This window comes from Carassius gibelio, chromosome B21, assembly GCF_023724105.1.
Source record: "Carassius gibelio isolate Cgi1373 ecotype wild population from Czech Republic chromosome B21, carGib1.2-hapl.c, whole genome shotgun sequence".
Classification (NCBI taxonomy): domain Eukaryota; kingdom Metazoa; phylum Chordata; class Actinopteri; order Cypriniformes; family Cyprinidae; genus Carassius; species Carassius gibelio.
In genome coordinates this window covers 23765290-23791003 of record NC_068416.1, presented here as the reverse complement: position 1 = coordinate 23791003, position 25714 = coordinate 23765290, and the positions used below count along the sequence as shown (strand labels likewise).

Genomic DNA, 25714 nt, shown 5'->3' with positions numbered 1-25714 from the left:
TGTTTCTGAAGATACATTACAATGAGCCGTCATTGTCTTTTGGCTTATTTCCTGTCTGGCTTCATTTGTTTTTTGTCAGTGTTTCGTGACTTTTCCCCTTTGGCTGTTTATACTGTTGGTTTTTATGTTGGTAAGGTGTCAAACCTGTCAGACTCGCTGTAGGGAAGCCCATGGCTCGTTTGATGAATGCACTGTTGTGTTACTATCAAATGTCAGATTCAAGTCAATCACTAAGGTGTTTCCTCTCTTTCACCCTGGGGTCTGTGGACTCCTGGAGGGCCGTGAAAATGCACTGCCACTCACTGGGTCATTTTGGGATGTTTTTCAAACCATGGCTGCATTTATGTGATTAAAAATAAATGATGTTGTGAAATAATATTACATATTAAAATAACTGTTTTCTATTTGAATATATTTTAGAATGTAATTATCCCTGTGATACAAAGCTGAATTTCTAGTATCATTATTCCAGTCTTCAATGTCACGTGATCAGTCAGAAATCAATCTAATATGCTGATTTCCTGCTCAGTAACATTATTTTTATCATCATCAATGTTGAGAACAGTTGTGCTGCTTCATATTTCGGTGGAAACCGATTTCATTGTTATTTCTATGTGATTAGATTATTGCTCTTCATGGGCTCCCGGATATACAGTCTATCTTTCCTTATGCATAAATTACATTTACATTTAATTACATTTTAAAATATATTCAAACAGAAAGCCATTATTTTAAACAGTAATAATATTTCACAATATTACTGTTTTTGCTGTATTTTGTAATCCAAGAATCGCAGCCTTAGCGAGTTTACCAGGATTCTTTCAAATAAAATATCTTACCCTACTGTTTTCTAGGAGATTTATTGATGATATTAATTGTACCTCATTCATGTAAAGTCAATAAATCTCACCCGGAATCACTTGAAGAGAATTTGTCTCTTTGCAACATCTGTACAGTGCCTTCAGGTGAAGCTGTGTTTATCTTTGAAGTCTTCATTTGCTCTGAATGACTCTCAGATGCTCTTTAGCCCCGGGCCATGTCGATGTTTCACGCAAGCTTGATTTTTTTCAGTTTGTGCTCTAATTGGTGAACACGTGTGTGACACATGCTTACAGATTCAGAGCATTGATCAAGTCTCCTCTGAGATGAGATGGACACCAACAGTCAGAAAAGCGTGTAGGGACTTGTTCATGCACGCATTGATTTCTCATCAATCGATTCTGACAGCAGGAGGGATGCTTGCGACTCGCCAGGCGTCAGTGGAGTGATCGCTGAAGAGTGTCAGTGAATTTGTTCCTCGCATGTAACAGCAGCGCACAGGAGCTCAACAGTTGAATGGCTAGATGGGTTTTATCGACGGTTGTGTGATTCAATCTGGCTCCAAATATGTTTGACATCTGAGACCAGAAAACAGCTCCTTTGAGTAGAGTCTGGCCGACGTCATCAATAATTAGGGCCATGCATAAGAGTGTGCACGGTTTACAGACAAATATAACAGTACATGCACTGCTGACTCCTCACACGTTCATAAGGGGCTGATATCTCTGAGGGCCGTGTGGATCACTTCCTCATGAGCCGCTCCATTAAACACATTATAGCTATTACGTCTCTGCTGCGCTCATCTTTATTTATCTATCTCTTCTCTTCTTTTATAGGGGTAATGAAATACAGAGCTTCAAGACAGCATTGGTCTGGTGAACTATGTTTTGGGTACAGCAAGTGTACAGAACTTGGCAAACAGGAAAAAGAGGGATGGATGGTTAAAATGAAGAAAATTGGTGCTTTAGGGAACTGTTCTGTTTTATTGGGGAAAAGATTTTTAAGATTTTGAAAAAAAAAATGCATATAAGCTACAGTACCACTCTTTTTTTAAAAGACTTGATTGGTCACTGATCAAAAGTGACAGTAAAGACATTTATAATCTTACAAAAGTTTACTATTTCAAATAAATGCTGTTAATTTGGATTTTTTTTATTCATCAGTGAATCCTGGAAAAAAAATATCTATAATTTTTCAGTAGTGAAAATACTGAAAATAAATGTTTCTTGAGCTCCAAATCAGCATATTAGAATGATTTCTGAAGGATGTAATGATGCTGAAAATTCAGCTTTTCAACACAGGAATAAATAGCATTTAGAAATGCATTCGAATAGAAAATAGTTATTTTAGATTGTAATAATATTTCACAATTTTTGCTATGTAATTTTTCAAATAAATGCAGCTTTGATGAGCATAAGAGACTTCTTTAAAAGATTAATAAATCATTGACCCCGAACTATAAAAAAGTGTATAATATAAATTATATATATTCATAAGACCCTTGTTATAAAACGTAAATTAATATATAAATTATAAAATACAAATATGCTTTTCTCATCTCAGTTTATCTCCTCTGATCTTATTTTGCCTCATTTTGTCTCTTCTCTTCTCTTCTCTTCTCTTCTCTTCTCTTCTCTTCTCTTCTCTTCTCTTCTCCCGTATTTCTGGTGTATTTCAGTGCTGGAGGCTTTCAGAAGACTGAATGTGTGCGTGTGTATAATACACGATGTCTCAAACGGACAGCCTCTCAATAACTGCGTCTGGTTCTGTGTCTCATCATTGTCCCTGAAACAGTGAACCATTAAAATGTGTAATTCCATGTCTGCCAGTTATGAAACGCCATCTACCCCTCATTTACCAAAGGGCACTGCTTTATTTACTCCTGCAAGCACAAACTGGCCTCTGTTTATACAGCTTTTTTCCCTCTCGGTCACATCTCTTTCTTTCTGACTGAAGTGTCCTCTTTTATAAACTCTCTCTTTCCGTTCTCTCACATGCACACAGAAACACAAACACATGTCATTATTAGTGTGTGTAGGCCTCTCATAGAGAAATCACTTTTGTTCATCATTATTGCATGAAGAGTTGGTGTGTGACCTCGTCCAGCAGTCCCTCATCAAACGCTCCACTTTATGTTTCAGGATGAGCGTTTCAAAGAGAATTGAACACAGAACCTGTCACATGGAGCATCTGAGCCTTTTTACAATCCCGCATGTATTGTGATGAAACAGTTTTAGGGATAAATAATACATTTCACACTTAAAGATTGAAATCCAAGTCAGTATTTGCTGAAAATCATCACTTCTGCAGTGCATATTTATAGGCAAATTCACTACGTTTTATGCAGTATTTTATTTTTTCACTACACTATTAAAAATGAAATCTATAGTTCTAATGAGAACCTGTAAAGGGGTCATCGGATGCCCATTTTCAAGTTGATATGATTCTTTAGGGTCTTAATGAAAAGTCTATAAATACTTGGTAGTGTAAAACCACCATTTTTACCCTGTCAAAAACAGCTCTTTTCACAGCAAGCCATTTCAGTACATTTCCCTTTAAATGCTAATGAGCTCTGCTATCTTTCCCTGATGCGTAGTTCTCTAAGAGACTGTAAACTTTAGCTGCATTCGTTTTGGAACTTGCTAACTAGCGTGCCTCTTCAGCGGCTCAGATGTGGGGAGTAAATGTCGACTGTTACTGTATGTTCATTATTACATCCAACAACAAAACACCTCAATCGCTTAGGCGACATTCTTGTCTACATCTTCTCTGGTGGTGAAACAATGGCGGACTGATGACAGCTCACTCAGGGCGGGTCTAAGGTGAGACTCCAGTGTGAATCAACTATTGAGGGGCGGGGCCCTGGCCAGTGTGACTGCTTGACTGGGTGGATTTTTATCATTATAAGGTGGTTGTGTACACACACTGCCAACATATATTTTTGTTCAACCAACAAGTAAAAGTGCATTTCTCATCCGATGACCCCTTTAACATCCATGTAATCTTTATATATCAAAAATGTTCTTTAAAGGGTTAGTTCACCCAATTATTACAATTATGTCATTAATAACTCACCCTCATGTCGTTCCAAACCCGTAAGACCTCCGTTCATCTTCGGAACACAGTTTAAGATATTTTAGATTTAGTCTGAGAGCTTTCTGTTCCTCCATTGAAACTGTGTGTATACTGTCCATGTCCAGAAAGGTAATAAAAACATCATCAAAGTAGTCCATGTGACATCAGAGGGTCAGTTAGAATTTGTTGAAGCATCAACAATACATTTTGGTCCAAAAATAACAAAAACTATGACTTTATTCAGCATTGTCTTCTCTTCCGGGTCTGTTGTGAGCAACTTCACAACACTGCAGTGACGCTGCTGACGTATGACCCTGCCTTTCGTGTTATCTTTGTTATTGGGCACACCAGAAAATACGTCAGCAGCGTCGTACATCAACAGTCACAGCAGTCGCACTCACAACAGACCCGGAAGAAAAGACAATGCTGAATAAAGTCGTCATTTTTATTATTTTTGGACCAAAATGTATTGAAAGGAGATGAACGGAGGTCTTACAGGTTTGGAACGACATGAGGGTGCATGAGTCATTAATGACATAATTTTAATATTTGGGTGAACTAACCCTTTAAAGTGGAAAAGGATTCCTTTAGATTATTAAATGGAATTATGGAATTGTTCACAGAGAGGTTCTTTGAGGAATCAAAAGTGGATGCTCTATGGCCTTGAAAACCTCCTTTTGTAATATTTATTTTTAAAAGTCAAGATGGTAAACATTTTTGTATACTTTAGATTGATGATCATAACAGAACACAATCTGGAAGATCTGGAATCGCTGCATGCAAAATGAGCTCAACACTAATTTTGTAGCCATTTTTGTACCATTAGTTGATTTGCATATTTTCTTTGGACTCATAAACAACACAGGCATTGCATGGAAATAAAGGAGAAATAATGATTTCAAGTGTTCGTGCAATGGTGTTCTGTGTTACTGAAGTCACAACAAGTTTGTTTACAAAGATTTGACCATTTGCTTTTGTGTTTTTAATGACTAAAACATACACTACTTAAACATTTGGGGTCAGTAATATTTTTCTGGAAGAACTTAATCATTTTAAATCAGTTCAGATGCTTTAAATTGATGATAAGGGACAGTAATGGCCTTTATAATGTTACCAAAGATATCTGTTTCAAATAAATGCACAAAATATTAAGCAGAAGAAGTGTGATAATAATAAGAAATGTTTCTTAAGTAGAAAATCGGCACTTAAGACTAAGGATCAAGTGACACTGAAGATGCTGGAAATTCAGCTTTACCACCACAGAAATAAGTTATAATAATAAAACAGTTATTTTAAATTGTATATATATTTCACAATATTATTGTTTTACTGTATTTTTGATCAAATAAATGCAACCCCAAAGCAAAAACATTTAAAAATTGTACCAAGAGCCCACACTTTTTAAGGGTAAATTTAAGGGTAAATACTCCTTTAATAAATAACCTTTCCACCCTATTTATCATCTCCACTTTATTTATTTATAAATGTCTATCAGTATTATAGCTGATCTCTCTAATCTTTCATATGAAAGTTCTCATCTGCTGTGTCATAATGAACACATGGTTATATTTTTCTGCCTTCATCATAGAGAACATCTCATAAACACATCCATCATATTTATTCTAACAAAGAGGACGCTGGAGCCAAACAGTTCACGTTGTACACATGTGTGTGTGTGTGTGTGTGTGTGTTTGCCTCCCTCTCAGCTGACTGATTGCCTGTTTGATGGGTCTATTCTTTTTTTTGTGTTTATCTAATGAAACTGACGCTGTGTAATCCAGCATTCACTTTGCAGGAGGTGTTCTGTTATCTTGAATACTCACAAAACTATCTGTGATATGCTGTCGATTGCAGCCAGCTAACTTGGACTGATTTCTAGATTGTAAAAATGAACAAAAACTGTTTACAGTTATGCATTTACAATGGAGTTCTACAGGGGAAGTAAATACATTAAAATTCACAGTATTGCCATAAAAAAACAAAAAGGCTGTCACTATTTACTCACTTTCATGTTGTTTCATAATTATCAACCCAGTCACTTTAATGTGAAATGAGGAAGGTCATCATAAATGTTCTTTATGTGCAAATTGTTCACAAAATACAGTGTACATTTATCCACCTATAACAGAATTCCCAATGTTAGAGAATGGTTTACACAACATATATTTTAGTAGAGGAATTAACATGCATGTTTTAAAACACATTTCTACTTTGACACTCTCCTTTGAACTATCTTGTCCTACTTCCTTTACACGTGCATTGCACAATTCTTGTTTGTTTTTGTAAGCTGAGTCAAAATTTTCATTATCTGTGGTCATCGCCATGCTGTCGATAGAACATGACTTGTATTGAATCCCAAACGTTAATTTAATCTCTATGAAATGTCAATAAGTCATTCTTGAAGCCACAGAAACACACTCAAAAGACTCTCAAGTTGCTAATACCGTAGCGATTTCAACATCTTGATCTGCGCGCACTTAGGGCCAAAGGAAATACATTCCTATTTAGACAAGTTCATACATCTTTTTCCTTGAAGCGTGTTCAATCTGTTCATAAATGTGTGTGTGAGTGATATCCTCGGAGAAATGGAAGATTAACGCTATAACAGTGGCCTCCTATCTGCCAAAGTGCGTCATTCTTTCTTCTCTCCCGCTGTACTCTCCACTGCATGGATGCAGGAATGAAATAAACGAAGCAGGGGGGGAAGCCGCACAGTTAGCCGGGATCAGTCAGAAATTTGGGTCGGATTCCAATAAACACACATCACACAGCGTATAGTAGGTCGTAAAATAACGAGCAAACACATGGCAAAGTATATTAGGTTTCATAGAGAGCGGCAGGTTTGAGCTCAAGTGAGGAAACAGTCACAAGCACAGGTGCAAATGAGGGAGAGGATGTTTTTCATTAAATACTGTAATTTAACTGTAATTTAAATGTGGTTTAGTTGTGTGGTTGGCCTTTTTCTAATAGATTTGGCCTGAGATTTGGCCTGAAAACACCTTGAGCACTGGAAATGTCAATGCTTAGAAGTATTGATATATATATATTCCAATTTTCTATCAGATATTTTAAGAGATTGCAACTTTTTTTGTTACCAGAATTTAATTGATTTCAATATTTGTATAAATATTGAATAAATAATATGATAATATGTTGTAATAATATTTAAAAAATATTTAAATTAAAAATTTAATAAAAATACAATTATAAAAATACTTTCATCAGATTTAAACAACAAATATGAAATTATGGTTTAACCAAAATGGGTAAGAGGTTAACAGGGTTTTTTTTTTTACTTTTTTTTTAACTTTTTTTTCACCACCTCAACCAATGGCATGAGTTGGGGGCGGGACTATCTGTTTTTGGCTGACCAATGGCAGAAGGGAGGAGTAATCAAGAAACCTTTTTGGGGTCCAAAAGAAGAAAATATGTTTACTTTGCAGTTTTAATCAAATTATCTGTAATGCGACTTTTGTCAGTTTGATCAAAACAGGGATATTTCTTCATGAAAAAAAAGGAAGATCAAGTGTTTTGTGGGATACAAATTGTCATGCCGAAATCTCAGGTTGTATACTGTATTTTGTGAAAAATTGTTTTGATCAACCACCACAAACAAACTACAGTGCACATAGATATGCATACTGTATAAATAGCATGTGTAGTATGCCTGAATAAATCCATTCATATTCTGCCAGAAGTCGGAAAAACTGTACTGGCCCTATATAGTTCACAAGAGGCAAATGTCCCCTGATTCCAGAGAGCGAGTGCGAGAAAGAAAGCTGACCTTTCAGTTCACCCGGGGCAGGTAAGACTCTGATAGAAGCGGACACTGGCGCAAGAGCTTGGTTTCAAATGCCAGAACAGGGTGTTTGATGGGTAGGAACGTCTGCAGCTCCGTGAAGATGATAGTACACCATGGGAAAGGAGAAACCTAGAAAGTATGACGTTGGTTTCATTGCCATGTTTTAGAAAGCAGCCTTTCAATAACTTAAGCACACATACACAGCTAGTTTTGTATCATGCATTCTTAAAATAACTGAATGAATTCCATTTTAAGGGTCAGATCATGAGATATAGAGCTTGATGCACTATAAAAGCACACTGCATCTCTTAGAACTCAAAACTTTCTCCTCCTTACAACAAGAGCATTTACTGAACTATGGCAAAAATGACTCATCTAAACTTTTCCACAATTTCCTTACGTCACATAGATAAATGCACGTTGCTGTATGAGCAGTGAACTCGAGCCTAGCGATCAGTGCGGCTGTTACTCATTTCATGCAAAAAGGGGGCGTTTCTTAAACCACTCAGAGAGAGGGTGAAAAATGGTCACGAAACACAGAAAAAAATTATAATAATACAAATGCATGATACGAATGCATCTTTGTATTGTGGCTTTTTCCTTCCTAAATTGAGCTACTTTTAATGACTACAGCATAAAACACTTCATACAGACTCCTTTTGACTTTCGAGACATTAGTTAATTCCCTCATGAGGCTGTTTTCAAAAAACCCTCATGCATACATCCAAACGTTGTTTTGACCGGAGGTGACTTTCAGTGACTCTAATTCTTAAAGACCTTTAAGCTGAGAGCAAATAGGTTTAAGAGCAGTGAATATCAGTTTTGGTGAGGTGAAACGCTGTTACTCGGCTCACCTGACACAGTTGGTTCACTGTAGGTGTGAGAAAATAACACCAGTCTGAGACAATTAGTGGACAGCAGTATTAATATGCAGGTGAAAAGTTCAGCTGCCTCATTATATTAAAATTAACAAATGTTATAAAAGGTTAGCTTACTCAAAGGTAAAAAAAAAAAAAAAACATCTGACATTATTTACTCACCTTCATGTTGTTCTATACTGGTGTGACTTTCTTTTTTTCTGTATAGCACAAAAACTGACATTTTAATTTGCACACAATGAAGCAGTTCATACATTTGAAAGGACATGACGGTGAGTAAATGATGAGTAAAGGACAGAATTTTCTTTTTTAGTTGAACTGTTCCTTTGCAACACCCAATCATACCTCACTGACTCACTGTATGTGACATTCATTACTTCAGTCAGACCCCCTCACCTTCCTCTCACTGCAGTGAAATTCCTCGATATTTTTCTGGGCTGAGAAAAGGACTACACATCTTCACTAAACAAAAGAATAAGAAATAATATAAAACACATTTGTTTGTTTACATGGTCCCAGATGCCTAGGGTTTTTTCTTAAGCTGCGAGGGTGGTTTAATATTAAATCCTTGGGGAATATATATATATATGTGTGTGTGTGTGTGTGTGTGTGTGTGTGTGTGTGAGAGAGAGAGAGAGAGAGTGTATAAAGAGAGAGAGACTACTTACAATGTGTAGTCTATTGCTGACTACAAATTACATGATGAAAACTGTAGTCAGTAATGTATTCAAGATTACCAATGTATTCTGACTTCTTCAGAGGATCAATAAATAATGAATAAATTACTGCCATTTTGTGTATGATTTGCAATCATGTAATCCATAAAAAGTAACTGTAATCTGATTAGCAGCATTTTAACATTTAAAACTCAAATTAGTTTTAAAACTAATTACAAATAATACATTTTTGGAATCTGATTATGTTATCCAGGTTACAGGTAATCAGTTACTACACTACAAAATTGTATATATAGCCTATGTGTGTGTGTGTGTGTGTGTGTGTGTGTGTGTGTGTGTGCGTGTGTGTGTGTGTGTGTACAATAATTTAAAAACAACTCTATTTTGAATTTAATACTATTAATAGTGAGTAGAAAATATTCAGCATATTCATAAGAAATTACACACAAATCTCAGTAATATTTCTTATAGTCTGGTACAATTGCTCTTTAAATGGCCTCATGGATTTTACCATTTAAAAAGTAGGCTACAATTTAAAGAATTAACTATTTTTACCAGTCTATTTAATTACTAGACAAAAGTAGAATAAACACTAGGTATATGGCATGCACCCCTCTTTCTCTCTCTCTCTCTCTCTCTCTCTCGGACTCACATCAATTGATCCATACAGGCAGCCCCCCCTCCTCTATTTATGTGAGGGGGTATAAAAGCAGCAGTCTGGTCGGGAGCTCGTGGAATTCTTCTCTTATTGCGCAAATCTTCGCGGACAGACGCACGGAGATGTCGGGCACTTCGCGCGCACAGCTGTGTTTCCTCCTGTTGAGCGTCACGGCTCTCCGGGGACACGCGCGCTTTCTGGACATACAGGTGAGAAATATTCACACCTGCTCACCTCACCTCACACTCATTAGAGTACTTTAATAGCTTTATATTTAACTTTTGATCTGTTGTGAGCTCCGTGTGTGTTTGACTTTAACAGTCATTGTACAATATTATCCTAATGCTGATATGGTATAACAATGTAATGATGATACGTGCAACTTTTATTGTATCGTTTGTGAGCATATGCACTGCAAAATATTTTTGACAGGAAACTTAAAACATTTTAATGAAAAGACATTCAAAAAAAATAATATATATATATATATATATATATATATATATATATATATATATATATATATATATATATATATATATATATATATATATATATATATAGTAATTTCAGATCAAGCAGAAATAGATCGACAGTAAGTGCATTTAAATAAAGTTTTAGTATGCAATTTGTAGAATGTTTTATTTCTAACGTTTAATGAAACTTTACGAGCATTTAATCTCTTTTGAATCCAAGGAGTCCTAAATCCTTATTTCCTTGCGCACTACTGGTTGAAATGCAATTCTAATTGATTCATATTGTTTACTTTTCTAATCCCAGTCATTCCCGTGTCCTGTTTTTATTTGTTGTTGTTGTTTTGTCAGGATAACGAGATCAGCCCGGAAGGATTATTATCTCTGCTCAGCTCTGAACTAAAGCGAGAGTTACCGGAGGAGTTTGTGTACCGCCGAGCGCTCAGTGAGTGACGACAGAAACCTCTGGGATTCCATTTGCCAAAAGACGCGTCATGATTAATGATGAATGATTTGATTAGTGGTGTTGATTTCATAGGTGTTTTAATCAGTTTTTAACTGTTTAATCGCTATATTAGCCCAATATGGCACTATTTAAGAGTGGTTATTCGTCACTTATACTATGTATATTTTCTGGGTTTTCACCTTTTTTCGATCATCCTCTGTTTCTTTCAGGATGTCTGGACATGGTGGCTGTAGAGGGTCAATTTACGTTCACAGCAGAACGTCCACAGCTAAACTGCGCCGTGTTTTTCATCGGCGAGCCTAGTGACATCATTAGCGTCGAGTATGACTCGGTCAACATCGACTGCCGAGGAGGGGATTTCATAAAGGTGAAATGTTCTTACATCCTTGTTGTTTACAAAAAGTCACTTCATAGTATTACAGTAAATTATTTTGTTCTAAATATGGACAAAAACAGCTGGTGTGTTTGTGTAAATCTCTGCCTGTTCATGCTGCACATGTACACTAAGCCAGGTTAAATCCGGGCTACAAAAGATCACGTGTCATTTCATTTTAAGCCAGGTCATACAATTATCTAACATATTCAGCTATAAAACAAATTGAATTAAAAATCAATTTAAGCAAAAGCAATTCCAGATGAATTTCGTCATATATTCTGAACACAGCTCAACTACACTTTAAAAAATGCTGGGTTAAATAAAAAACAGCTAAATTAAATGTGTAAACCAACATTCTGGGCAGTAACCTAACTGCTAGGTCAAAACAACCAAGTCGCTGGGTTTGTTCATATTTTACCCAGCGTTGGGTTGTGTTTAATCCAGCATTTTTTTGAGTTTGTAGTTTTCATAGGCTGTGCAAGATTAATGTCATATTAATGTAGCTTAATGGGACTGAAGAACACACATGGGATATTGTTGAAGTTAACAGGCTACCGAATTAATGAGAAAATTTAAGATAATTTATTGGCACTGAAACTAAACTAAACTCTGCTGACCTGAAACAGGCAGGGTGAACTGAAGGGAATTATGTAAACTGAGCCTGAAGCTTGAAGTACACTGAAAGAAAAAATTGAAATTGAGGCATTGAAACTTAACATGACATTTTGAAGTAGTAAGACTTGAATAGTATTTTCTTGTAAGATGTACTACAGTAATCTTTATAACTTTGAAAAAACATTTTTGTTTTTTACAGTAGAATTGTGTTAAATTCTACCTTTTTCTCTTTAAGGTGTTTGATGGCTGGGTGATGAAGGGCGAGAAGTTTCCCAGCACACAGGACCATCTTCTTCCTCTGTACGAGCGTTACTCTGATTACTGCGAGACTGGAGTGACTCGACCAATTGTACGGTCGTCTCAGAATGTCGCCATGCTGTTCTTCAGACTCCACCAATCAGGGAGCAGCTTCACAGTAACATTCCGCAAACTCATCAATCCATTCCGTAAGTGCACAGGAATACAAAAATGACACTGGAAATTATGCATTTATCATTTCAAATTTTGCCTTTCAGCTGTACTGATGATCTTGAAAACTAATGTCAATAATGTCCAGAAGGTGCAGAGCACTTACACTTTTAGAGGAATGACATATGGCTCAAGCAGAAACCACGCTTAAAGCTCAACATGCAAGATGCTGTAGGTTAACCATCTGTCTCTCTCTCTTTCTGTCTTTTTGTAGCTTGTAATGTTGTGTCTCAGACCCCAGAGGGCAGTTTCACCATGATCATTCCACAGCAGCACAGGAACTGCAGTTTTTCAATCATCTATCCAGTGGAGATCCAGATTGGAGAGCTCAGTCTTGGCCAACACAATGATCTCAAGGTGAGCAATTCCAGTCAAGAAATGTGGCATTTACACAAACCAGCCCTCCCAATAAATAAATCAAATAAAATCATAAAAATGAGAGTTTATTTTCAAATTTCACTTTTTCAAAGTGTTTATATGTTTATAAAATTATCTAAAAGGGACACAAATCTAATTTCTGGTCAAGTAAACAGTATTTACACAAACCAACCTTCCAAAAAAATGAATAATAATAATAATGAATACATTTTATTTACAATTTCATTATTTATAATTGTTTGTAAAGTGAAAGTACAGCTGAGTTTTGGCCAAAATTCTCACAGTGAGCAAAAATCTGATTTCTGGTCAAGAAATGTAGGATTTACAAAACAAAATTAAATTAACTAAATATTATTCAACATTTTTGTCATAAGTCTTTCTGTGGTTAACTTGAAGCTGGGTGTCTAGAACAACAAATAGAGACAGAATAGAGTAAAATAGAGTGGTTGTTCAATTAAGAATCTTTAAAAAATGAACAAAGCTAATTTGATATCATTAAAAATATATAGTTGATTTAAAGACACTGATAAATTCTAATGACTTTGTGACTTCTGGTTTATCCATATAGCGGTCCATTTTTGGCTGTGCCGGCTCTGGAGACTTTGTTGAGCTTTTGGGTGGAAACGGCATGGACACGTCCAAGATGTTCCCTATGGCAGATCTCTGCTACTCCTTTAATGGACCAGGTGAGCATCCCTACTTTATCTGTTGTGCATCATCATTGGTTCCAGCAGCAATTGTGCTGGGCAATTTAGTGTGCAAAGGCACTCACAAACCTCTCCATATCTCTCTTCCCATCAGCTCAAATGAAGGTTGGCTGTGATAACACTGTGGTCAGAATGGTGTCGAGCGGGAAGTTTGTCAACCGAGTTAGTTTCCAATATCGGCTACTGGGCCACCAAGAGCTTCAGCAGATGAAGGGCAACAGCGTTGAAGACGTGTGTTTAAGAGCATAAGACCCTCTCTGTTCCCTGCGCTTGTCCAGGGGGATGCCAAACTTAGCTGAGTTTGAGCTTATGTATATTTTCCTTGTTAAAAATTTATTTATTTTTTGCCTCATCTTTTGATTTGACACTTCAGTTTAATTTCATAAACTTGTAAGATCTGTGGCTGATGTTAAATAAAATATGTACTTGTGTTGGTGCACATCACTGTTTTGTTCAGTATGTTTCATTTTGAAGCACCCAAATAAAAACTGGAATCTAAAGAGCGGTATACTGCACAAGTATTACAATCCCTGATGTACGACAAATGTAATTGCCTTTATTTATTTATCTGTATTAAAGATCTTTTGTAATAAAATCAGTAAACATGAGCAAAGTGAACTCTGGTTACGGTAATTTCAAATTTTACACAAGAAAACACTGAGATTTGTTCTGATCTACTCAATTTATAAGGTGAAGCAATTTAGTTCTGTCACAAATTACATGGTGAACTGCCATTAAAGGAATAGTTCACATAAAAATTACAAATCACCACAAATGAACCCTCATGTCATCCAAGATTTAGATGAGTTTGTTTCTTCATCAAAACAGATCTGAAGAACTTTAGCATTGCATCTCTTGCTCACAAATGGATCCTCTGCAGAGAATGGGTGCCATCAGAATGAGTGCAAACAGCTGATAAAAAACATCACAATAATCCACAAGTAATCCACACCACTCCAGTCCATCAATTAACATATTATGAACTGAAAAAGTTCAGTGTTTATAAAATCAAATCTATCATTAAGACATTTTTAACTTCAAACCATTGCTTTTGGCTAAATTATGATACTTTTTGGGTGAAATATTTCTTTAAGACAGAATTTAGTGTACAGAATGTTAATATAAACACATTGCTTTATATATAATGGAATTGCAATGCTTATCGTTTATCATTATAACAATTAAAAGTGCGATTATATTAGCATCTAATTATCTTGTCAGTCATCATGTGCTAAAAATGCAATGATTGCCTGAGAATAGCAACTTAAATTAGCACTCTAGCATAGGCTACTTGTATTAGCAACTTTTCTGAGATTGTCTCAATTATTGAGCAATCAAGTTAAAAATACATGACAAGATAAGTTACACGACTCTCAATTTAATGAGCTCTGGTCAGTAGGACCTCTTCATGAAAACTCCTGACCTGAATCCAATAGACTGCTTAATCACTACTTTTAAATCAACAGATTGATTCATGTTTTATCGCCACACTCTCCTACTGCAGATGTTCATCATCATCGCTGACAAGCTGCTCACACCATGACTGCAGAGGAGCTGGGCTTTGCCTTATCTTGTCAAATCTGTCCTATGATGGAGGACGATGTTCAGACACGTCTTTCTTTTTGCATGCACCAGGCATCACCAAGGTCCCTTCGACATCTTGACCGTCCCTCAACATGACGTAGGAACTAAAAGAAGTGATTGTGCTTAAAGGAATAGTTCGCTCTGAATCATCAAGTACCTCATACCGCATTAAAAAAAATACGTTTTAGTTGTAGTTTAGTATAAATGTACACTGCAACGGTTTGTTTTTAAAAATATTCGTTTGTGTTCTGCTGAAAAGACAAAGTCACTTACATCTTGGATGCCTTGGGGGTAAGCAGATAAACATCAAATTTTTGGGTGAACAATCACTTTAAGTTAAGACCTAAGATAAGAAACTTTCTGTAATACGTTCCCAGATCACAAAAACACCCCCCAAAATGGTCCCACACTCTTGATAAATACAACTACCCATAATGCACTGCAACACGAACAGCTAATAAGTAGTAGCCTGTAGATTGTGATGCTACACAATTCAACAAGAAAATTCATGTCTTTGGACAAATAGCAATTTTTTTGAAACAAGTAACTACTACGGGGACTTTTCCCATTTACCCTGGGTTATCTTTGTTCTATATCCCACTTTTAACCCACACTTGCAATTTAGAGTCAGGGTTGGCACGGCTTTTTATTCTTGGTTATGAAACCGCAGTAGGGTAAGCAGCGATTTTGTAGTGTTAAGCCAGCATTGCGGTGTCAAATTTGTACTTTAGATGCTAAGCAAAATCAATCGCATGCCTCTTAACCACATTCTTCAGACAGCCACAGTGATTCTGCCTAGGATTTACAATCACGTAATTCTGATGACAAAATGCAGCTGGAGAGCAGGAATCAATTTTTCTCCATAGGACTTGGGTAACACAGTCAGAAATCACTCAGTGCTAAATGCTACACGTAAACACAATGTAGTCTAAATAATATATTATTTGCAGTTCAGAGAGCTTCACTGATTACAATGTAACATTGTGAGTTTAAATTGAAGAGACTGACAGCTTTCTGATGGTTATATAGAAGCACTAGGTTATTTGCTCACTTTCTAGGCTATAATCTGCTAGTGTTTCTGCTAGTGACTGTCCCTGCATCTCAATGTTCATCTTATACATCCTAAATAATATGTGAGATTAGAATAAGTGTATCCCAAAGCATAGTATGTTGAAAAGAGTATGGCAAAAGTCTACTATTTCAGGTGGATTTTTGAAGTATGGATTCATGCAAACTCTAATGTCTAAAATTGCCCACAATCCATTACGCTTTGGCGAAGGATTCGGTCCAGAACTACAAACACGAATAATAAGAAATGGAGCAATTCCAAGAGGGTCCTCACACGATGGTGCTTGGGCCCTAATAAAACGCATTAGAAAAATACAAATGTGGCAGATGCGTGCGAACTGATTTACTAATAATCAACATTTAACCTGGTAAAAAATATTTATTTATTGTTATCCATGTTATATTGCATCTGCAACAGTGTGAACAATGTGAACTTTTATAAACATCTATTTGGTCATTAACTTTTAAATGCATCATTATGCAGAAAATATGAGTTCTCAGTATGAAAGACCCATGACTGGCAGATCAACAAGCTACTTATTTTCTCTCCAGTATGATAGGATGTTAAATTAAATTAAATGTGGGGGATGTTAACTGGGACAAGATGATTGACAGGCCAGTTTACAGTGACAGAGTGCGTGTAAAAGGTGTGACAGAGCAGTCCTTTAAAGACGCAATTTTGTGACATGATAGTATGTCCCAAAGCTTGCCTACTTTTCTACTACACACTCAAATGTCTGTACTTTCTTCACCAAAGAGTACATACTTTAAGAGCGTAGTATAAGTAGGCACATTGAGATGCTGGTACTGATTCCTATGGAGAAAAATCACTTCCTGACTTCCAGCTGCATTTCGCGCCACAGCAATGACGTCATGTGCAAACAACCTCTTCTTTCCAAGTTTCCCACAAGCTAGGCAATTTGTAAATTCCATGTGTCTGGCTTCCGGTGTCATCTGCTTCCAACTATTCTTAGCTATTCACAGCACAAGGTGGTCGCCAGCCCAGCGCCACTGTGCAAGATTGTCGCCGGCCCAGCACCACAGCACAAGGTGGTCGCCAGTCCAGCGTCACGGCGCTAGATGGCCACCGGCTCAGCGTCACGGCACTATATGGACGCCGGCCCAGTGCCAATGCCCAAGATGGCTGTCGGACAAGCGCCACTGCCCAAGATGACAGCCACAGTTGACCCTCCAGAGTCGAGTCAGGTTTCCGTTGACCCTCCAGAATCGAGTCAGCTTCCCGTTGAACCTCCAGAGTTGAGTCAGGTCACCGTTGACACTCCAGAGTCGGGTCAGGTCACCGTTGACACTCCAGAGTCGGGTCAGGTCACCGTTGACACTCCAGAGTCAGGTCAAGTCACCGTTGACACTCCAGAGTCTAGTCAAGTCACCGGTAATCTTCAGGGGCAAAGTCCAGTCACCGACTATCTTCATGGGCAAAGTCCAGTCACCGGTGATCTTCATGGGCAAAGTCCAGTCACCAGTGATCTTCATGGGCAAAGTCAAGTCACCGACTATCTTCATGGGCAAAGTCCAGTCACCGGTGATCTTCATGGGCAAAGTCAAGTCACCGACTATCTTCATGGGCAAAGACCAGTCACCAGTGTTCTTCATCGGCTCTCCTGTGTCATCGATCCCACTGTGGTGGTCTTCTGCGCCGCCCTGGTGGGCTTCTGTCTCGACCACATGGCTCCAATACCACCTTGCTCCTTTCTGGATTCCTGCCCTGTCGGTTCGGCCCTGGGCCACTGAACGTTATGTTCCTTCCCGGACTTGTGTTTTTTTTTTTTTTGCTCTACTTCTCTCTGTTTCCATCTATGGACCTGGCCCTCCATCCCTCCCCCTGATCCTCTGCCGGTCCACCTCCCTCCTGGGCTCCTTGTTTTTGTTTTTTGCACTTCTTCTCTCTGTTTCCCCATTTTACCTGGCCCTCCGTCCCTCCCCCTGGTCCTCCGCCACTCCACCTCCCTCCTAGTCTCTGTGTTCCTTGGTCTCTTCTGGTGTTCGGGTGGAGCATCTGGTAGCTGCTCCGTGGAGGAGGGGGTAATGTCATGCTGTCTGGCCTCAGTTTCCCTGAGTCTCCACTAGTGGTCTCACTTCCCCATAGGCACCTCACCATAGGCACTACAATTCCCACAAGCCCTTCATCACAGTAATTGCACTCCTGTTAATTGCACTCAGGTGTCTTCACTTGATAGTCATTACCCTGCCTATATTTACCAGTCTTTTTCTGATTGTTTTCATGGAGTCCTTTCATTCTGTCACCCAGTTTCCTCGCCTTCCGAGTTTCCTCGTCTTCCGACTTTCCTGTTCCTGTTCCTATGGTTTTGACCCCTGCTTGTTTGATTTCTGATTTGGATTACCCATTAAATACCACACTGCGGTTGGATCTCTCGTCTCCTGTGTTTCTCTGGGTTCCGATCGTAACACTATTATACTATTATTTATGATATCATTATATTATTATTACTATGCACGTCAGCAACTAACCAAGAACACCAACCATTTTAAGACACCTTGGTCCACACATAATTTTTTACTTATGTCCCTGTACCAAACAGGGACTGCATCCGAAAACTGAGCTGTCCCAATGCTGTATTAGACAACAACTTTTTCAGGTAGTGTTTTTGCACAAAGGCATCTCATGAAACTGATTTCAGACAGAATTCTAAGGCAGCATAATGGTTTAATGATTTACAACAAAATAGAACATGTTTTTGTGAGTACTAAACAAATATTTAATTATTATAATAAAGATTTCTCGCTAGAACTAACATCAAAAGTGCAAAATGTTAGTCAGAAATATACATTTACACACAAACTGACCACCAAATGCAACTTTATCACGGAATGGAACACACAGGATTGTGGGATATCAAAGGCAGTGAAGCATAAATCTATGCTGCCTTCAAAATTCGATCAGATGAAGGTACCTCTGGAGACAGGAAGTAGAAAAGCAGAATTTGGATTTGAACGTGCCTTGACGCCTTCCTGCTTTCCTGCCTCTGAAGGCAGCATTTTAGAGTTTTCGGACACAGCCATGGACACATTGTAGATTATTTGGAAACCCGCCACAGCAAGTTTGGTCTTGCAGAGTCCTGCAGAGTTCAGCTTCAATCCTAACCAAACACACCTGAACAATCTCATCAATATCTTCAGGATTACTAAGGCTACAGACAGGAAAGATTTTTTTTTCAGGGTTGGAGCTGAACTTTGCAGGACTATGGCTCTCTAGGACCGAATTTGAACACGCAATAATCAACCTCCCTTCCATTTTGCTTGGAAACTAATGTGGTCAGGGAACAATATCTACAGGGCTGCATTCTCTGGTATCCTCGCAACCAGTGGACTTCTACTGTACATTACGATAGGTTGCCGCCGAATCGTGTCCAACCTCATTAACATAAAGTTGACCTCATTTTAACTCTAGTTGAAGTGTGAAAAGCCCTAGGGCGATTTCGTGGTCACATTTACTATTGTTGGCAAATTTTCGCAGGCAAAATGTTATTTTGAAATAATGTGCACTCATGAATCATAAAGACAAAGAACCTGTGAAGAAAGAAAAGACATTATCTAGATAAAAATCAAGTCAAGAATCTCATTTCACAACAAAAACAGCTGCAGGTTTATTTAGTGTATGTTGTGTAAACATTCGGACAGGATATTTTATGAATGAACTGTGTGTGTGTGTGTGTATGTGTGTGTGAAACTATGACTCTTATTGCATCTCTTTGGGATTTGATGAGACGGGTCGACTCACACTTGATTAAAGGTTGGCGCTCACATTATCCCGGTCGGAACCAGGAGCTCCAGAGAGAGTTTAGCAGAATAATTGATAACGAACTGAGAATCCCAGCAGGACGCACAAAGAGGTAAGCACAGCTGCGCTACTCCCCTACTGCGCACATCAACGCAGAAATCAGCAAATGGTGGAAATTACGCCACCACTGCACACGTGGGACTGTTAGGGAGAATGAGCGAGAGAGAAAGATGAAAAAAGAGGGGGAGAGAGTTGCGTCATGAGATACTTGAGCAAGGGCGAAAATATAGCTGGGTTTCACAACAACAAAGTCACAAAGTGTTACAAAAAGTGATCAAATCGTGCTGTAAAATTACAACACAGAATGTGAGAGCTTTACTAAACAGATGTCAATCAGTAATGAGATTTAATGAGATTTAATTAATTAATAATTGCTAATTTGTGCAAATAGACCCAGCCTCTCTAACAAATTAGTTCCAGATCAAACTTTTTCCCCTGTGAAACACAAAAGGTAGGCTTCATGCCTAAATAATAGCTACTTTTTACATGCAACTGCGATGATGAAAGGTTTCCAGCTTTAAAAATAACAAAAACTCACAATAAAAATAACACGCACAATTTGTGTTATATTAATCAAGATTAATACTGTAATACATTTGAAAGGTCTTATTGTGAATAATTTGTCTGTACATGTTGGTGATACACTCCTGCGGAGGGTGAGAGAAATTACCCAAAATGCACTGCAACATGAGCAGCTAATAAGAAATAAGGTATGCTTCTCAAAAAGAAATGCATATGAAGATGTGTCCTGCTTAGGCTGGCCACACACTAGACGATTTTCAAATCTAAACCGATTTTAAAACCATGGGAAGACAGTTTTGTATTTTTAGCCTTATGATACACTGAATTTGCACACTAGACAATTCGACCAGACCACGAGACTACACAATCGCTGACTTTAGGAACGATTTCACAGTTACACGAGATCTCATGGAGAATTGAGAGTTTCAGCTATAGAAGCATGCAACATCTGGTAGGTGATGCTTGCTTGTTCTCAGTGGCTATCGCAGGTGTCACATCAGAGGCAGCCCAAACAAAAGTCGTAAATATCAAACATGTTTAATATTTGTTTCCATTGTTTTGTGCTAATTTCATTGTATTGTGGCTTGTTTCCGTTGTGTTGTGGAGATTTTTTTTGTGTTGTGCACTATACTGGGCCACCGTAGGTTGGCTTGGTTCATAGAACTTTAACAAAGTTTTTTTTTTAAATCCCTATTGGAAAAATGAAAGGAAAAATTGTTTACCGCAGAAAAAGTGATCAGGCCCTAATGCACTCTATAACTGACCTTGGATTATTGCAACAGACCAATCAGAATCAAGTGTTTAAAATAGCTGTGTAAGTAGAAACTGCTCATTTGTGCAGTTGAACACATGGCAATGAATGACACTGGTCTGTTCAATACTGTCTCTGATTCCCTCCATCAGCTTCACCCTGCTCCGTTTAAGCAACAACAGACACATCTAACATGGAAATCAAATGAACATTGCAAAATCTGATTAAAAGGCTACAGAATCTCTGATTATGTCATTTTAAACTACGTCAGCACAGATGTATGGCTACAATAACAGTTAGATGAAACCCTTGTCACCACCCGACCGCATCTCACAAGCTTCTGTGAATTCATCACATGGTCTTTATAATACCTCAAGCCCTGAGATCAGAGAGCCGTCTGATACAGCAGTACTTACGCATGTACCAAACATAGTTTGTGCTTATTTTGTCCTAGAGTTTGTCTTATGAGAGACTTCATTTCAAAGAAATCTTGAAACTAAAAGGGCAATTTTATAAAATTCAGCATGCACTCTTAGCCGGCTAATACCACAAAACAGAGGCCCGGGAGATGCTGCACAGACAGAGAGAGAAGAAAAAAGATGAAAAGATGACTTATTTGTGTATGATTAGGCTAATGACCCATGTCCTGTTTATCAGACTGGAACAATCGATGCTAATGTTAACACTATGACGCTATGATGCAGGGTTAATGATGTCACGTACACACCGCAATCACAGTTCCTCGTAAGGTATTGTGGGTAGCGGGTCTACTTAATGGATTCAAAACACTGAGATGGCAGATTGAAAAAGGGCAATCAGAACGGCTTTGTTCTTGACGTAGAGCCGCTCGCATGCTTGCAAGGAAGATATTCACGCTTCGGCATAATGAGACACCACTTGTTTAAGCGTGAAACTCACCATTAGTGCTGTCTAATCCATCATTTGGATCACTTTTTTGTCCAAATCTTTCAGCGGAGAAGCAGAAGAATGCAATGGATCTCACAGGGCCTGTCAAGAATATAGTTATATATTATCATAAAAATGATATTGTATACAAAAACATTTACTGTCCTATTGTTATGAAATGTTAGCAACAAAATGAAATAGATATGTTTAGGTTGAAGTGCTATATCACTAAAAAGTAAGAACAAATAAAAATGCACAAAACACCAAAAGCACATCTTAAGCACAACAACTTAAAATAAAATAAAATAAAATAACAAATGAAAATAAAAATAAAAACCATAACAAAAAAGATATTTCAGCATGCTAATATATACTTCTAATACTTATAAAAATTATAAAAATATCACTTTGCATACAAAGAATGTAATGATTACAGAAAGTTAATTATTAAATAAAGTATGCATTAAATCAAAATGGACTTTACTAGCGCACATTGCTAGTCTTCATGTAAACAAAGTTAATCTGCTGAAAAAAGTTGTTTGTCTAAGTAACTTTTAATCAAAATATTAACATTTACTTCGGCTCTGGAATGGCATTCCTTTTCTGATGATGTCAGTTTGACAGCTTGGGCAGAATATCCTTAAACACACCCCTCCAACTGTTAGATCGCTATAAAATAGAGACAGAGAGGAGGAGCACAAACATAAATCCATGCCTGTTATTCAGTATTCCGTTTCAACTTCCGGTTCACGCAGACTTTAAATATTAAACACTAACAAGTCTCATCTCATTTTCTCATCCTGCTCATAGACATAACATTTTATTTCAACATTTACTCTTTTGACCCAGTCCATGGGGACTAACATCACCAACAAAAATGTCTGCATTCTATAAAAATCTGTTTTATATGCAATTTAAAAATGTAAAATAAAATGTTATTAGTGCAAACGTGTTTTTGTGAGATTCATCCAAATATATTTCGTATCTGAGACAGCCAGATACTCAAGTTAGTTATTTATCATTTAAAGCCTAATTTTGTGAGGTAACAGTACTTTAAGGATCTATTTATACCCTTTATTGAAATCTGTTTCTGATCAATTGGATTAATTCACCGCTTCAGGTTTTTCCGGGATGCAGAGCTTGTTTCCGCACTATCTGTGGTTATCAATCTTGGTCGTGCACGTTTCTGTTTATATTCCTGTTTGCTGTTCGTATCTCCACTTCTACACACACACACACACACAAACACACACACACACACACACCAACTCTTTCTTGCCGGTTGAATGAAGCAGCATTCATTGTGAGCTCTTATCAGTGCAGTAAACAGCATCTTCCTATCTCAGTCACTGAGGGAATAAAGTTTGTCTAAACTGCAATGAACACACACAAATCTAAAACATATACTCATGGGGCCAACTTAAATATCCACTTTATCTCATATGTGTCTCCTAAAAGTCCTTAGAAGAAATAAAAACAAACAAATGAGACGCTTTTTCACATTATCACTAATATGTATAGCATGAATTACAGTTCAAAAGTTTGGGGTTGGGAAGGTAATATTTTCAATGTTTTTAAAAGAAGTATTTCTTATGAGATTCTTATGCTCACAAACACTCAATTTATTTGATATAAATTCAGTAAAAACAATAAAATTGTGAAATATTATTAAAAACTGTTGCCTATTTGAATACATTTTAAAATGTAATTTATTCATGTGATGCAAAGCTAAAGTCTTCAGTGTCACATGATCCTTCAGAAATGTTTAATATGCTGATTTGCTGTTCAGGAAACATTTCTTATTTTTATCAATGCTGATCAGCATTAAATAGTAAACTAAGTAAAACAAAACCATAAAAAAATGTTACATGAAATAAAATAAAGTTTTTGCGAAAATAAAATAATAAAATAAAATAAAACTTATTTCAGCTAGCTGTTAAAAATAACTATAAAAACTAAAATCTTTATCTTAAATTAAAATGAAAACAGGAAAGACAAAAATGATAAAAAAAAATAGTACTCACTGTTACTAAAATTACAATGGTAATGCTTCATATTTTTGTGAAAACTTTTTTTTCCGACAAGATTAAAATAATAATAATTAAAGAAATCATTTATTTGTATATTTTATTTTAATTTATATCAGAATTTATTATTATTAAAAAAAAAGTCACTTTAATGCATCCTTGCTGAATAGAAGTATAATGTCTTAAAAACGATCAGATGCAGATCATTTGAAAAAAACGTGAAATACTTGATTTCATTTTGAGAAGTTTGACTTTTGTTTGCAGACTTCCTGGTAAATCTGGGCACAGTTTAACACACCCCTGTGAACTCCTGAAACTCTAAAGGAGATTAACAGGGAGACAAATCTGAAGCAAACGTCAACATTTCAGAAACAATAAAAAAAAAAAAAAAAAAAATTCTTCCTGTACCTGAATGAGAGCAGCCATAACAGTTTCGCTAAATGAATAACAATCTGTTCCTCAGAAATCACTGCAGTGGAGTGAGCAAAACAAGCAAGTCCTTCTCACAATCCTGCTGAGATGGCAGCCGACACATAAGCCTCAGGTGTGTGTGTGTGTGTGTGTTCAAGGATATTAGTGTGACGTCCACTCATGTCCACAGAATGGGATTCTGACCATAACATTGGACACTCAGTCAATCGTATGAAAGCCATGAGTGATGCAAAGCCTTTCTGAGTCGTTTAGCTTCAGCATAACAAACTCACACACACACACACACACACACACACATACATTCCTCTGCAGTCCACCTGCTGTGAAAGTCTATAAAGGTGTGAAAGACACTGGTACTAACTCAGGGTGACGTGACGTTGTTGGCGCTGATAAGTGCTTTCATCTCATGCCACTGGAGGGCAAACCCCACAGAGACGAGCGTCATCCTCTTCGTCACACTCATCATCCTCACGTCACTTTGACAAGTTTTCTTTAGAGGACGTTTGAAAGTTGTCAATTACAGCGCGTCTGCATAGAAATGTTCTGTGGGGGATATATCAGGGTTGAGGAGATCTAATCAATAGAAATGGACCTCATCTGATTTAATTAAGGAAGCAAATCAGCAGATTTGGGTCAGTTTCAGGTCAAATGCTGAAAATAAGATTCATCTGCTGTTTCCCATCATCTTCTGATTCAGTCATACTCTCAATGGACCCAGTGTCATTTATATATGATAACAGACAGTCTTATAAAAACAACAACATCAATAACAAGGAAAAAAAATTACCCACTGATTTATAGAATATAAAACTTTGATATTAATTTAAATCTAGTTTTGTTATTAGTTTTACTGCAGACTACTTTGAAAATTTTGGCTCCAAATGGTTAATATTTAGTGCATAGCATAGTTGAGATTACATACATTACATTTTTTGATACTGAAAAAAAAAATTTTCTGTCCAAATTTGCCTTATTTTATTTATTTATTTATTAATATTCGATTTTATTTGTGGAAAAAATTATTAAAAAGAATTCAGGATATTTTAATAAATAGAAAATGCCAAGAACAGCATTTATTTGAAGAGAAATCTTTTATAACATGGTAAAATCTTTTATTGTCACTTTTGATCAATTTGCTGCATGCTTGCTGAAAAGGATTAATTTCCTTAAAAACACATGCACCTAATAGATTAATCAAATGTGATTGCCAAT

The 25714-nt window shown here is 37.0% G+C and overlaps 1 protein-coding gene across 1 annotated transcript; it reads left to right on the top strand.

The window, feature by feature from the left end:
- The first annotated feature begins 9977 nt into the window (after window positions 1–9977).
- On the top strand, window positions 9978–13836 carry LOC127985485 (corticotropin-releasing factor-binding protein). The gene is made up of 7 exons (XM_052587497.1): window positions 9978–10118; window positions 10734–10827; window positions 11058–11215; window positions 12075–12285; window positions 12522–12664; window positions 13254–13371; window positions 13487–13836. Exons 1-7 carry the CDS (start codon window positions 10032–10034, stop codon window positions 13639–13641), a joined length of 966 nt encoding a protein of 321 aa, XP_052443457.1. The 5' UTR covers window positions 9978–10031; the 3' UTR covers window positions 13642–13836.
- Window positions 13837–25714: the final 11878 nt, after the last annotated feature.